This window comes from Phoca vitulina, unplaced genomic scaffold, assembly GCF_004348235.1.
Source record: "Phoca vitulina isolate PV1807 unplaced genomic scaffold, GSC_HSeal_1.0 scaffold68, whole genome shotgun sequence".
NCBI lineage: Eukaryota > Metazoa > Chordata > Mammalia > Carnivora > Phocidae > Phoca > Phoca vitulina.
Window position 1 is genome coordinate 7,302,243 of NW_022589771.1, and position 15,155 is coordinate 7,317,397.

At 45.7% G+C, this 15,155-nt stretch overlaps 1 protein-coding gene across 1 annotated transcript in view; it reads right to left on the reverse strand.

Annotated features, from left to right (window-relative positions):
* Positions 1–15,155, reverse strand: part of TSPEAR (thrombospondin type laminin G domain and EAR repeats) — a 69,260-nt gene that overhangs the window by 45,637 nt on the left and 8,468 nt on the right. The window contains exon 2 of the mRNA XM_032392547.1: positions 11,926–12,146. Within this exon, the coding sequence (XP_032248438.1) occupies positions 11,926–12,146 (221 nt within the window). The remainder of the gene's footprint in view (positions 1–11,925; positions 12,147–15,155) is intronic.

Sequence of the window (15,155 nt, forward strand, 5' to 3'; positions counted from 1 at the left end):
GGGTGGACGCGGCCATGGTGGGGGCGGTGGGGCTGGAGGAGGGTGTGTGTGTGAGTGTGTGTGAGTGTGTGTGAGGTGCTCAGGCTGCTGGCTTTTATACCCCCCGTGAGTGTGTGTTGTCCCAACAACAGGCTCAGTGAAGCCTTCCCTTCCTTGTTGGTGTTTAGTGTTGTGCTCTTTTCCCGGTGCTGGGTCACTGTCTGAATGCCACTGGCTTGTGAGGCTCCTGAGTGGAGTTCAGGCTATCCTGACCTGTGTTTGTCCCCAAAGGAAAGACAGTAGAAGTGCTTTGATGCTTTCGTAGAGACCATAGAAATCAGGTGATTTTCTGAAAGTGACAGTCTGTGTTCCATCCCATGGCGGGTGGGGGGGGGGGGTGCCCTTCTAACCCAAGGGAAGGGATGAGGATAGAGCAATCCTAGAATTTGTGCTTTGAGCAAAGGGAGAGATGTTCAGCTGTGGACAGGGCTGACGATGCTCAGCCAGCCTGGCCGTGGGGCAGGATGCACTTCGTGGGTTGATGTTGCTGGTTGTAGTGGGGTTGATGGGGCATGTGTCTCCCAGGAGTGAGCCCTGGGGCAGGTGTGAAGAAAGTGTCCTGGGAGCAGACATTGGCTCACAGAAGGGGCCACGGTCGTGGATGCAGGCTAGCACAGTAGGAATGACCACGATGGGCAATGCATTTGCTTCATTGCTTCATGCCCCAGTGCTTGGTTCCACACCTGAGACCTGGTGAGTACACAGCATCCGGCATGGTCCCTCATGTCCTCATGGACACTTGGCCACTATACTCTGCTAAGTCTCTGAAGGGGCAAGGGCAAGGCCCTTGGTGATGCTCTGAGCTGCAGGGTTCCATCAAGGGCTTGTTGGGGGCCAGTGGGATTCAGGGTTGAAAGCCTCACTGTCCTCTGATGGGTGGAACTGGGGGTTGTCCTGGGGGCCGCATGATAGTCCTCAGTGGAGAAATGTTATTCTCTCAAAGACCAATGGCTTAAAACCTTCCAAATCTATTGAAAAACTTTAATCTACACATCCAGGAAGCTCAATGCAAATCCAAATAAGTTGTCAATCAGGAATCCTCCATCCAACAAGGTTATTTTTTACAAATGAGTCCAAATACATTCCCAGATAAATAAAAACTGAGGGATTTTGATGTTGGAAGACCCACCTTATAAGACGCACTGAGGGGAGTCCCTCAGGCTGAAAGTAAGCGACCCCAGTCAGGAATTCTGATCCACAGGAGGACGCGAAGCATGCCAGTCAAGGTGGTCATGTGATTACAACAGAAGGTGCGGACCCGTGTTTTTCTCCTTCATTGAGTCTTACGTCGTTTGCTTCTCTGACTAAAGCAGCTGCCTACAACAGGATGCACGTACTGCATTGTGGGGCCTGTGGTGTGATGTGATGTATTAGACAATACAAGGGAGGCGGGTGGGAGCAAAGCTGTGTCGGGTGGAGGAGATGACCGCAGATGGCAACTCGGATCCACAGGAACGTGTGAAGGGAACCAGAAACGATAAAAAGGCGAGGAGAACAAAAGCTATACGTATAATACTTGCTTTCCTGTCTTCTCTCAGCTTTTTAGAAGTCATAAAAGCATATTAGGTAATAATTATAACAATATATTGAGGGGTTTTTAACATTGACAGGTGGAGTATATGTAACAGTAAGACCATGAAGGGACAAGAAGAGGATGGAGCTCTGTACAAAAAGGAGCATGTTTTTACATCACTGGAATTGACTTAGTGTAAATTGGAAGTGGATTCTGCTCAGTTAAAATAAACATATGGAAGCCCCAGAGCAAAACTAGGAAAAACTAAAAAAAAAAAAAATAGTGAGAAATCATTAAAGAAATAAAAATGCTGCTTAAGAAAATATTCGCTAAGTGCACAAGAGTGCACCAAAGGAGGACGAGAGGAACACACACACAAAAGACACGAGACACAGAGGAAGCAAGACAGTGAAGCCACCGGCAAGATCCAGCTGCTGCCCATTCACACCACTGGCTGCAACCGTGTTACGGAAAACCACCTCACACGCTGGATTAGCAAATATTGACCCATGGCTCCTAGGGGAACTAGAGTTAGCTTCCTGTGCGCCCTGGTCCCATTTTCATCAAGCGATAAATACAGAGCCTCCTTTTATGTGTGCCTAGGAAAAACGCAGTGTCTTCCTTCACATGTAATGCTTCTGACACCAGGTATGTGGGGTTTTCCCACCAACCAGCTCTCTAACACCTGCTGGGGTCCCACAATTCAGTTTCATTCCGACACTAACCTAATGCAGAACCCCAGGTTAAGAGCTCAGACCCATGAGATTGGCCCCACTTCAGATGCCAGCAGTAGATGCCCAATTACCCACAACTTCTGTCTGACTCAGCTACAAATCACAGGTTCCTATGAACTCCTCCGTGGGTTCAATATTTTGCTAAAGCAGCTCACAGAACCCAGGAAAAGAGCTGACTTCCTTTTGCTGACTTATTGCAAGGGATATTTTTAGGATACAGACAAACAACCACATGGAGGGATACGGAGAGTGAGGTCTGTAGGGGTCCTGAGCAAAGGAGCTTCTCTCCCCGTGGAACTGGGGTGCGCCACCCTCCTGGCATGTGGACATGTTCACCAAACTGGAAGTTCTCAGAATTCCATACATTTGGGATTTTTATGGAGGCTTCATCATGCAGGCATGATTGATTATTAACTCAATTTCTAGCCTCTCTCCTCTTTCCCGAGGATGGGGATGGGGCTGAAAGCACCAAGCTTCTAATCAAAGCTTGGTCTTTCTGGTGAGTAGCCCCCATCCTGAAGCCACTAAGAATCACCTCGTTATAACAAAAATCATTCCTACCACCCAGGAAGTTCCAAGGGATTTAGGAGCTTGATGTCAGGAACTAGGGTCAAAGACCAAATATTAGCAAGAACCAGGGACAGAGGCATATATATTTTTTATTATATATATATATGTATATATATATATACATACATATATATATATATATGTCAATATACATTATTATTTCACAGTGAATACTTAATATTCATTGCTGACGCTTTAACATTGAAGTCACTTCCCAATAGCAACATAACTCACTCCTGAACGAAGCTTATTTAACACATGTATTTTCCCTGTGAGGCACATCACAGCCTTCTTGCACTTAGGATACCATTTCAAACAGTGACATCACCAATAAGAAGCACAAGAGCATGGAAAATGTGGCACTAAATAGACAGCACAAGATACTTGTTTGTAGCATGAGCTGAAACAAGAGGTGGAGCTGTTTGACCTCAGTTGGGAACCCGCATGTGGGGACACCCAATGTTTGCTGCTCTATGCATGTCCACGAAGGACTGTGAAGGCACAGTGAGTATTGACTTTGAGGTTACAAATCAATTTTAGTTGAGCAAGTGAAGTTGCAAATGCAAAATCCACGAATAATGAGGATCAACTATGTATCAATAATAACATTAATTCTGAATTAAATAATACAATCGAAGGGAAGATTGTTAGACTGGATAAAATTGAGATTAAACTATACACTCATTACAGGAGACACACTCTAGAGTAGAAGATAGAGCTAGATTGAAAGTAAAAGGATAGAAAAAGATATATCATGGAAACAGCAGCCATAAGAAAATGTTAATATTTTACTAACACCAGATAAAGTAGACTTCAAAACAAAAATTGTTACTAGAGACAAAGAGGGACATTTTTTAATAATAAAAATGTCAATCCATGAAGAATATGTAATAATTATAAACATATATGCAAATAATAACAGCACCAAAATACACAAAGCAAAAGCTGACAGACATAAAGGAAAAAATAAACAATAATATTAGTTGAAGACCTCAATATCCCAATTTCAACAATGGATGGAACAACTGGAGAGAAGATCCAGGACACAAGGAACGGCACTATAAACCAGCAAGACCTCACAGACATCTGTCAGACACCTCAGCAACAACAGCAGAATATCCTGCTTCAGAAATGTGCACAGCATATCCTCTAGGATAGAACATAGGCTAAGCCGTAAAACAAACCCTGATGTGTTAAAATGGATAGAACACTATGTTTTCTGACCACAATGGAGGAACACAAAGTATGTTCTCTGACCACACTGGAGTGAAGTTAGAAATTAGTAACAGAAAAAAATTGGGATTCATAAATTAAACAGCACACTCCTAAATAACCAAAAGGTCAAAGAAGAATCAAAAGGGAAATCATAAAATACTTTTAAATGAAAGAAAGTGAAGAACAAAGTACCAAAACTTACAGGATACAGCTAAAACACTTCTTAGAGACTTATAGCTAGTAAGTATATATATTAAGAAAGAAGAAAAGTCTCAAATCAATAACTTAAACTTCCACACTGCAGACAAGCAGAAGGAAGGAAATAATAAAGAAAAGGGCACAAATAAGTGAAACAGAATAGAAAAACAATAGAGAAAAATCAATAAAACAGGCTCTTTGAAAAGATCAATAAAATTGATAACGCTTTAGCTACATTGATCATGAAAAAGAGAGAAAGAGAAGTAGAAGACTCAAATGATGAGAATCTGAAATGAAAGAAGGGTCACTGATGTCAGCCTCACAGAAATAAAAAGGATTACAGAGAAATGCTATGAACAACTGTATGCCAATAACTTATATAAATTAGATAAAATGAATAAATACTTAGGAACAAGATAACTGCAAAACTAGTGCTCTGAAAGCTATAGAACATCATTTTCGTTTTGTTAAAGAAAATCTAAATCCGTGGGAAAACATCTCTGTTCAAGGATGAGAAGAGCTGACACGTGAGTATGGCAGTAATCTCCCATTTACGTATTTATGCAATCCCTATCAGAATCCAAGCGACTTCTTAGTACAAACTGACAAGTTAATGTTAGAATTAATATGGAATTGCAAGGAATGCAGAATAAGCCAAAACAATCTTGAATAAGAACAAATTTGGAAGACTTGCATTTCTCAATTTCAAAATTTACTACAAAGCTAGTCATCGAGACAGTGTGCTACTGGCATAAGGTTAAACAATAAATTGGTATTTATTCATTTATCAGTGGAATACAATTGAGAGTCCAGAAATAAACCCATATATCTATAGTCAATTGATTTCAACAAGGGATTAAGAAAGGGATTCCCTTTCTTTCAATAGGGAAAGAATAGTCTCTTCAACAAAGGATGCTGGGACCACTGGACATCCACGTGCAAAAGAAGGAAGTGGACCCCTACTTCTCACCATGTACAAAAATTAACTCACATGGACCAAAGGCCAAAATAAAATTACTAAAGCTATAAAATTCTTAGAAGTAAACATTGCGGTAGATTTTCGTGACCTCACATTTGGCAATGGATTCTAAGCTATGACACTAAAAGTATAAGCAAGAAAAAAAAAAAAAGATAAATCTGACTTCATCAAAATTAAAAGGTTTTGTGCTTCAAAGGACATTACCACCACATCAAAAACTAATGATGTATTGTATGGTGACTAACATAACATAATAAAATTTTTTAAGAAAGGACACTACCAAGGTGAAAAGACAACCTACAGAATGGGGGGAAATATTTGCAAATCATATATGTGATAAGGGGCTTCTATTTGAAATACATAGAGAATTTATAACTCCACAATAAAAAAACAAAATAATCCAATTAAAACTGGGCAAAGGACTTGAATACATATTTCTACAAAAAGATAGACAAACAGCCAACACACACATGAAAAAAACACACATCATTATTCATCAGGGAATGCAAATCAAGGCCCCAGTGAGATGCCACTTACTGCCCATGAAGACAGCTAGAATAAAAAATCAGGTCATAAGAAGTGTTGACAAGGATGTGGAGAAATTGCAAGATGGTGCAGCTACCTTGGCAAACAGTCTGGCAGGTCCTAAAAAGTTAATCATAGAGGGGTGCCTGGGTGGCTCAGTCAGTTAAGCATCTGACTCTTGATTTCAGCTCAGGTCATGGTCTCAGGGTTGTGAGACCAAGCCCCATGTTGGGCTCTGTGCTGCATGGAGCCTGCTTAAGATTCTCATTCTCCCTTTCCCTCTGATCCCTGCTTATAAAAGAAGTTAATCATAGACTTACCATATGACCCAGCAATTCCACACCTAAGTACATGCCCAAGAGAATTAAAAATATATGTCTACACAAAATCATGTACATGAATGTTCATAATCATGTACTATTCACTGTAGCCAAAAGGTAGAAATGACCCAAATGTCCATCAACTGATGAATGGATAAACAAACTGCAGTATGTCCGTACAGTTGAACGTTATTTAGCCATAGAAAGGAATGAAGTACTGATGAGCGCTTTCACACAGATGAACCTTGAAGACACACTACATAAAAGAAGCCAGGAGCAAGACCATATATATGTGAATGTATTCCATTTATATGAAATGTCCAGAGTAGGCAAACCAATAAGACAGAAAGTAAACTAGTTGCTGGTGCAGGGGTGGGGTAGCTGAAGGGCACGGGGCTTCCTCCTGAAGTGGTGGCAAATTGCAAACTGCCCACAGTGAAAGCTTCACAGAAGCTGGATACACTGAACATCACTGAATAGCACACCTTAAATAGGGAATTGTGTGGTATGTGAGTCGTAGCTCAATCAAGCTGTTAAAAAATCACTGAGCGCTGCCTACAAGAGACCCATTTTAGGCCTAAAAACACCTGCAGAAAGTGAGGAGATGGAGAAACATCTATCATGCAAAAGGACGTCGAAAGAAAGCTGGAGTAGCAATACTTAGATGGGACAAGATAGACTTTAAAACAAAGACTGCAACAAGAGATGAAGGACACTATGTCATAATAAAGGGGACAATCCATCAAGAAGATCTAGCAACTGTAAATATTTATGCCCCTAACTTGGGAGCATCCAAATATATACAAAAGTTAATAATAAACATAAAGAAACTCATTGATAATAATACAATAATAGTAGGGGACTCTAACACCCCATTCACAGCAATGGACAAATCATCTAAGCAGAAGATCAACAAGGAAACAAGGGGCTTTGAATGATACACTGGACCAGATGGACTTAATGATATATTTAGAACATTTCATCCTAAAGCAGCAGAATACACATTGTTCTTGACTGCACATGGAACATTCTCCAGAGTAAATCACATACTATGTCACAAATCAGGTCTCAACTGGTACCAAAAGATTGAGATTATACCATGCATATTCTCAGACCAAAACACTATGACACTTGAAGTCAAACACAAGAAAAAATTTGGAAAGACCACAAATACATGGAGGTTAAAGAACATCCTACTAAAGGATGAATGGGTTAACCAGGAAATTAAAGAAATAAAAAAATACATGGAAGCAAATGAAAATGAGAACACACCAGTTCAGAACTTTTGGGATGCAGCAAAGGTGGTTCTAAGAGGGAAGTATATAGCAATACAAGCCTTTCTCAAGAAACAAGAAAAGTCTCAAATACACAACCTAACTTTACACCTAAGGAGCTAGAAAAGGAACAGCAAATAAAGCCTAAAGCCAGCTAAACTAAAAGCTGGTTCTTTGAAAGAATTAATAAAATTGATAGGCCCCTAGCCGGACTTATCAAAAAGAAAAGAGAAAGGATGGGGCGCCTGGGTGGCTCAGTCAGTTAAGTGTCTGCCTTTGGCTCAGGTCATGATCTCAGGGTCCTGGGGTCGAGCCCACGTTGGGCTCTCTGCTCAGCAGGGAGCCTGCTTCTCCCTCTGCCTGCCGTTCCCCCTGCTTGTGCTCTCTCTGTGTCAAATAAATTTTAAAAATCTTTAAAAAAAGGAAAAGAAAAGAGAAAGAACCAAAATAAACAAAATCATGAACGAAAGAAGAGAGATCACAACCAACACCACAGAAAGACAAACAATCGTAAGAGAATATTATGAAAAACTATATACTAACAAATTAACACCTGGAAGAAATGGATAAATTCCTAGAAATACACAAATTGCCAAAACTGAAACAGGAAGAAATAGAAAACTTGAATAGACCCATAACCAACAAAGAAATTGAATCAATAATCAAAAAAACTTCCAACAAACAAAAGTCCTGGGTCAGATGGCTTCCCAAGGGAATTCTATCAGACATTTAAAGAGTTAATACCTGTTCTTCTCAAACTACTCCAATAAATAGAAAAGGAAGGAAAACTTCCAAATTCATTCTATGAGGCCAGCATTACCCTGATACCAAAACCAGATAAAGACCCCACTAAAAGAATTATGGATCATCTCCCTGATGAATATGGATGCAAAAATTCTCAACAAGATACTAGCAAATCAAACCCATAAAACATTAAAAAAAATCATTCACCACGATCAAGTGGGATTTATTCAATATAAAGGATGGTTCAATATTTGCAAATCAATCAACATGATACAGCACACCAATAAGAGAAATGATAAGAATCATGTGATCATTTCAATAGACACAGAAAAAGCATTTGACAAAGTACAACACCCATTCATGATAAAAACCTTCAACAAAATAGGTTTAGAGGGAACATACTTCAACATAATAAAGGCCATATATGAAAAAACCACAGTGAACATCATCCTCAATGGGGAAAAACTGAGAGTTTTTCCCCTAAGGTCAGGAACACACTCTCAACATTGTTATTCAACATATTACTGGAAGTCCTAGCCTCAGTAATCAGACAACAAAAAGAAATAAAAGGCATCCAAATAGCAAAGAAGAAGTCAAACTTCCACTATTTGCAGACAATATGACACTTTAGAAAACCTAAAAGACTCTACCAAAAAAATGCTAGAACTGATTCATGAATTCAGTAAAGTGGCAGGATACAAAATCAATGTACAGAAATCTCTTGCATTTCTATACACTAATAATGAAGTAGCAGAAAGGGAAACCAAGGAATCAGTCCCATTTACAATTGCACCAAAAACAACAAGATACCTAGGAATAAACCTAACCAAAGAGGCAAAAGATCTGAAAACTATAGAATACTTATGAAAGAAAGTGAAGATGACACAAAGAAATGGGAAACACATTCCATGCTCATGGATTGGAAGAACAAATATTGTTAATATGTCTATACTACCCAAAGCAATATACACATTTTATACAATCCCTATCAAAATAGCAAAAGCATTTTTCACAGAGCTGGAACAAATAATCCTAACATTTGTATGGAACCACAGAAGACCCCAAAAAGCCAAAGCAACCTGAAAAAGAAAAGCTAAGCTAGAGGCATGACAATTCCGGACTTCAAGCTGTATTACAAAGCTGTCATCATCAAGACAGTATGGTACTGGCACAAAAACAGACACATAGATCAATGGAACAGAATAGAAAACACAGAAATGGACCCTCACCTATATGGCCAACTAATCTTCGACAAAGCAGGAAAGAATATCCAATGGAAAAAATACAGTCTTTTCAACAAATGGTGCTGGGAAAACTGGACAGGCACATGCAGAAGAATGAAACTGGACCATTTTCTTACACCATACACAAAAATAAATTCAAAATGGATGAAAGACCTAAATGTGAGACCTGAAACCATAAAAATCCTGGAAGAGAACATGGGCGGTAATTTCTCTGACATCTGCCAAACCAGCATGTTTCTAGATATTTCTCCTGAGGCAAAGAAAACAAAAGTGAAAATAAACTATTGGGACTTCATCAAAATAAAAAGCTTCCGCACAACAAAGAAAACAACCAACAAAACTAAAGGCAACCTACAGAATGAGAGAAGATACTTGCAAATGACATATCAGATAAAGGGTTAGTATCCAAAATCTCTAAAGAACTTGTAAAACTCGACACCCCAAAAAACAAATAAATCAATCGAAAAATGGGCAGAAGACATGAGCAGACATTCCTCCAAAGAAGGCATCCAGTTGGCCAACAGACACATAAAAAGATGCTCAACATCCCTCGGCGTCAGGGAAATATAAATCAAAACCTCAATGAGATACCATCTTACACCTGTCAGAATGGCTAAAATTAACAGCACGGGAAACAACAGGTGTTGGCGAGGATGCGGAGAAAGGGGAACCCTCATGCACTGTTGGTGGGAATGCAAGCTGGTGCAGCCACTCTGGAAAACAGTGTGGAGGTTCCTCAAAAGGTTAAAAGTAGAGCTACCCTACGACCCAGCAATTGTACTACTATTTACCCCCCAAATACAAAACACTAATTTGAAGGGATACGTGCACAGCTATGTTTATAGAGCATTTTCAACAGTAGCCAAACTATGGAAACAGTCCAAGTGTTCGTTGACTAATGAGTAGATAAAGATGTCATATATATACAATGGAATAGTACTCAGCCTTAAAAAGGAATGAAATCTTGCCATTTGCAAGGACATGGATGGAGCTAGAGATTATTATGCCAAGTGAAATAAGTCAATCAGAGGAAGACAAATACCATATGATCTCAATCATATGTGGAATTTAAGAAACAAAACAAATGAGCAAAGGGACAAAAAAAAGAGAGAGAGAGAGGCAAACTGAGAAACAGACTCAACTCTAGAGAACATACTGGTGGTCACCGGAAGGGAGGTGGGCAGGGGGATGGGGGAAATAGGGGATGGGGAGTCAGGAGTGCACTTGTCCTGATGTACGGAAGTGTTGAATCACTACATTGTTCATCTGAAACTAATACTACACTGTACGTAACTAACTGGAATTTAAATAAAAACTTAAAAAAACACCACTCCTTGGTGGCACATGTATAGAAACGTTTCTTAGAATAGCCCTTATATGCATGCGAAAACCCACAGTGTTATTTACATGCATGAGGGTTTCACCACATTGTCCTTCATTCAATACACTCTGTAAATGCACGGGTATAAGATATGTTTCTAAAATTATCATACGTTTATTTAAATAAGGCCAGTGTTGTTTCATTGACAAAATGGGTTCAAAACAACAGAAATAAAGCCACTTGTATAAAAGATGCTTCCCGAGTGATATAATTTGAGTCCCCTGGGCAATGTTCCCTCCGGGATAGAATGTGTGCACCATACGCACTGCATTTAATACCCTCCGTGGAGGCCCTGGGGTAAAAGATGTTCCTGAAACATCGGTTCTACATGAGCACCACTGAGCGTGGTAGAAAAGAGAAAGAGGAAGGGGACAGCAGAGCTAGTCCGCTGGCGGGACACACGTGGAAGTCGTCCACAGAATGGAGTCCTTGTGACCAAACACTAGAGTTGTGCTCAGGACAGTAGCTGATAAGATGGAGGCTTTAGGCTGAGAAGTGGAATTTATATAAGACAGAAGAAAATGGAAATTACAGGACAGAGGAAACGCAGCGACTGGAACAGCAAACTCAGCGGAGTCGAGGGCACGAATGAGAGGGCTTTCGAGAGCAGATGTCCACAGGGCACGGAGGGCAGCGTCGCCTTCCCCGGAGCAAACCAACAAGGACGGTCCGGATTAGGGCAGAAGAGCTTTCCTTCCTTAACTGAGGGCTCTGACTCGGTCACACACCGTGACGGGCACTGTCCCGGCCCCACGGGGAAGCAGCGATGGGCACCGTGGGCCCTCACCTTCAGGGACGTCCAGCCGAGCGGGGGGGATGGGAATGTTAGCTGTGTATGGGGTGGACGGGACTGCAAATCACAGGTAATCAGACCCCAAAGGGCGTGCTCTTGTTATTTGGTTGCCTACTTTCCCGGGGAAAGATGTCAAACTAGGAACTCTAAGCATTATCCCTAGCCTTTGACAGGTCAGCCCACCGGAAAAATTATGGTTGCAGGAATCACCGGCACAAACACCTACCAAATGGTCCCAGAGCTCTGCCTGCACACTCACTGTGATGGGGATCTCACTACCTATCAGGACGGCCGCTCTTGACCCCAAAGAGACCCTGGAGCCCGGGAGCGGTGGCTGGCCGCGTGCTCGGGCGGTAAGGATGTAACGCAGGAACAGGAGTAAAGAGCGTCACTGACCTTCGGGGGAAGATTGGGAACTTTCAAGGTTATGACAATCGAAAATTCTTCAGGGAAGAGGTCACATCGGAAGAAAATCCTCGACGCAGGGAAGCTCAAGGCGTGGGGAGCGGCGGCTGAGAGCTGGAGTCCTCGAACGCCGTGGGCCTGCGTCACCCTGATTCCGCCCGCAGCGCCGTGTGGAGGGATGGCCTCTGCCAGGATGTCCAGGGGGCGCAGGTCTGTGTCAGGGAAACCACAGGTGGGTTAAGTGGGCCCCGATGAGTTTCCCCTTTACCAGTGGGGAAACTGAGGCCCCAAGGGTCAACGACGCACCTGCAGACCGCCCCCCACCCCGGGTTTTGCCCAGAAGGAGCTACACAAGCACATTTCGTGGCACGCTGTTTCCCAGTCGATGGCCACGCGCTATGCTGGGCGTGCGAGGGGGAGAGAGGAAGGATGGGTCCCAGCCGTGGCCCCAGGGAGTGCACACAAGCGGGAGCCAGGCTCCCCCAGTCCAGGGACCACCAAGCGTGGCATGCCTTATGCTCTCAGTGGGGCTCCGTGACGCGTGTCCCCCGTGCCGTGGAAGGGTGGGTCCTCTGGGGTGACCGGCAAGCCGCCCTGGAACTGGGCACCGCTCCTCCCACACACCACAGAGAGGCAGATATGCCCCTGGAGAAACTCTGCCCTGCAGTTCAAGGTCATCGAACACAGCTGACGGGCTGGCCTGGCCTCAGCTGAGGCCAAATGATAGGAAAGGAAAATGGTAGCGTCTGTGGCCAGAGGGGCTGTTTCTGGACCAGCGCGTGGGGCCCGGCTCCTGGAAGGGAGGTGCTGGCTTGGGGCAGAGCCCGGGGCCACCGCCTGGACCCCGGCCGACCCAGCCACCCCATGCCTGGCTGTGGCCTGGGGTAAATGACCAAGCACGCAGGAATGAATTAGCCTTTCCCAGCGCCATTCCCCTCGGGCCCAGGGGCCCTCCCGGGGCCTGGGTCTGACAAGGGGGTGCTGGGCCCAGAGCCCACAGTCAGTCCCCCACAGGGCTCGGTCAGCAAGGTCGGCAGGCCCTGTGGTGATCCCAGCGGAGGCTGACCTGAGGCCCAGTGTGGTCTGTCATGGACATCCCACCCTCCCTCCCAACAGGAGCCAAGGTCCCTTGATTCGAGGAGCCCTTCCAGGATGGGGCAGCCTCCCTGGACAGGAGACCTCTGACCAGGGTCCTCAAGGGCTTCCTGTGCTGTGACAGCCTAGCAAGGCTCGTGGCACGTACCACGTTGCATCGGTCTGGGGCATAGTGGCTTGTGTCCTTTCCCGAGTGTGCGGCCCGCCCGGGACGGACACTGTGGCGTCTCCGTATTCCCAGAAGTGCATACAGTAGTTGCTAAATAAATATCTGCCCAACTGAAGTGCACCGGGTAGCAAGTGGCAGGGGACAGTCCAGGGAAAGCTAGTGCCCAGCCAGAGAAGGGTTCGAACGCGGCCGTGTCTACAGCGACAGGCTGAGAGCCTCGAGGGGAGGCCTGTGGCGTGGAGGTGCGTGTCCGCCGCTCACGGGGAGGCTGTGGGCAGAGACAGTGACCGGCCCCAAAGCGGGAGTGGCTTGTAGCATGCAGGTGCTGGGCCCCGGGAATCCGGACTCTCTCCCGGGAGCGCACATCGCCACTTCGGGTTAACAGTGGGCTCCAAGTAGGAGGAAATTCGGTCAGCCATTGACTGGTCCGTGTGGTTTACCAAGGCAAACGCTCTTCAAAGCAGGGTCACCGTCACCAGCAAAACCCAGAGAACCACAGCCATCCCGGACAGGTAGAGATGCTGGCTGGCCCTGTGGACCGGGCACGCTGTCCTGCCGGCGTCGGCTCCAACCCCCCACCTCGCTGGCAATGACAGATGCTAATATCTGGGGCGTCTGCCAGCCTGCAGGTGCCCTGCGTGCTAAGTTCATCCCCTCCACACCTGACCCAGGCTGGTGCGGCACAGAGGATGTGACTGAGTCCCCGCCCCTGGGAAGACCCCTAAGGCCTTCATCAGAGGGCAGAGTCAAGGCACCCAGCCCTCCGCTCTCCGAATGTGGGCAAGGACAGCAGGTGACCAGTCAGAGCGGAGAGCTCCTTCTCAACAAGGCTGGGGAGCATCGCGCCCCCTCAGGGGCCTGGGTCACATGGCCGCCGTGGCAGTCACGTTGGACCAGACCCAGGGGCTCAGGCAGACTCTGGCCCACAGCTCTCAGGCAGCCCACAGAAGGATCCAGAAATCCCAAGGACACCCTCCTTAGGGGTCAAACCAGCGATCTTCCTTGAAGCAACAAGGGCTGTGGCCCAAGCGGGTGTGGGGGTCTTGGGTCATTTCCAGCCTCTGGGGGGCGGGCTGACATTGAGGACAACAACCTGATTTTTGCAAGAAGCACAGAGTTGGGCAGCAGCATGAGAATGGCAGGTGGCCATCCCCGGGGCAGAGAGGGGCTCTGAGACGCGAGGGCCTTTGATGGTCACCAGATGGACTCTCCACAGCGCTTCCCACCCCTCTCCCAGGACAGGGCCCGCAGAGCTGGGAGCCCCTGCCCCCCACCCTCAGCCAGGCCTGCCCCTTCAGCTGCCGCTCCCTGCAGGGGTGAAGGGGCCAGGGACGAGGACAAGCGAGTCACAAAGCAGAAGGTAGAGCACATTTTCCTCCCTTAAATCAAGGGAATTTAAGAAAGAAAACTGTCTCTGGAACAGGACTGCCGAGGACAGACACCCAAGTGCAGAGAAGAAATGACAAGACAGCATCTAAAGTGAGCCGCAGGCGTGTGGTCAGGAGTCCGGGAAAGACCAGTCCTGAGCACGCTGCAGGGCTGCCGCATGGGAGGGGGCGGGCTGAGCGCCGTCAGGCCCCGGGGGCAAGGCGGAGGAATCAGGACGGCCAGCACCGAGCTAGACGCTCGCTACCTAATAAACGCCCCCAACAGGAAACCTGGCAGGGCTGTGTCCCCAGGGACTCACAGGACAGGAGCCCCGGGCAGCGAGGGCACTGGAGGCTGCGGACCCACCCGGCCTGGCCAACTGCAGCCGAGGAGCGCTGCCGAGATCACACCTGCCCTTCCCCAGGGACCGGCTGCCGGGTACAGAGCAGATCAGCAGCAAGGCTTGGGCACAGCAGGGGACACTGAGGTCCTTCGGGAGAGGACAAGGACGTGGACGTGCCCGCGCTCCGGTGGAGGAATGGCTAGCGGCGGGGGGTGAGCGGCCCACGTCGGGCACACTGCTGATCTC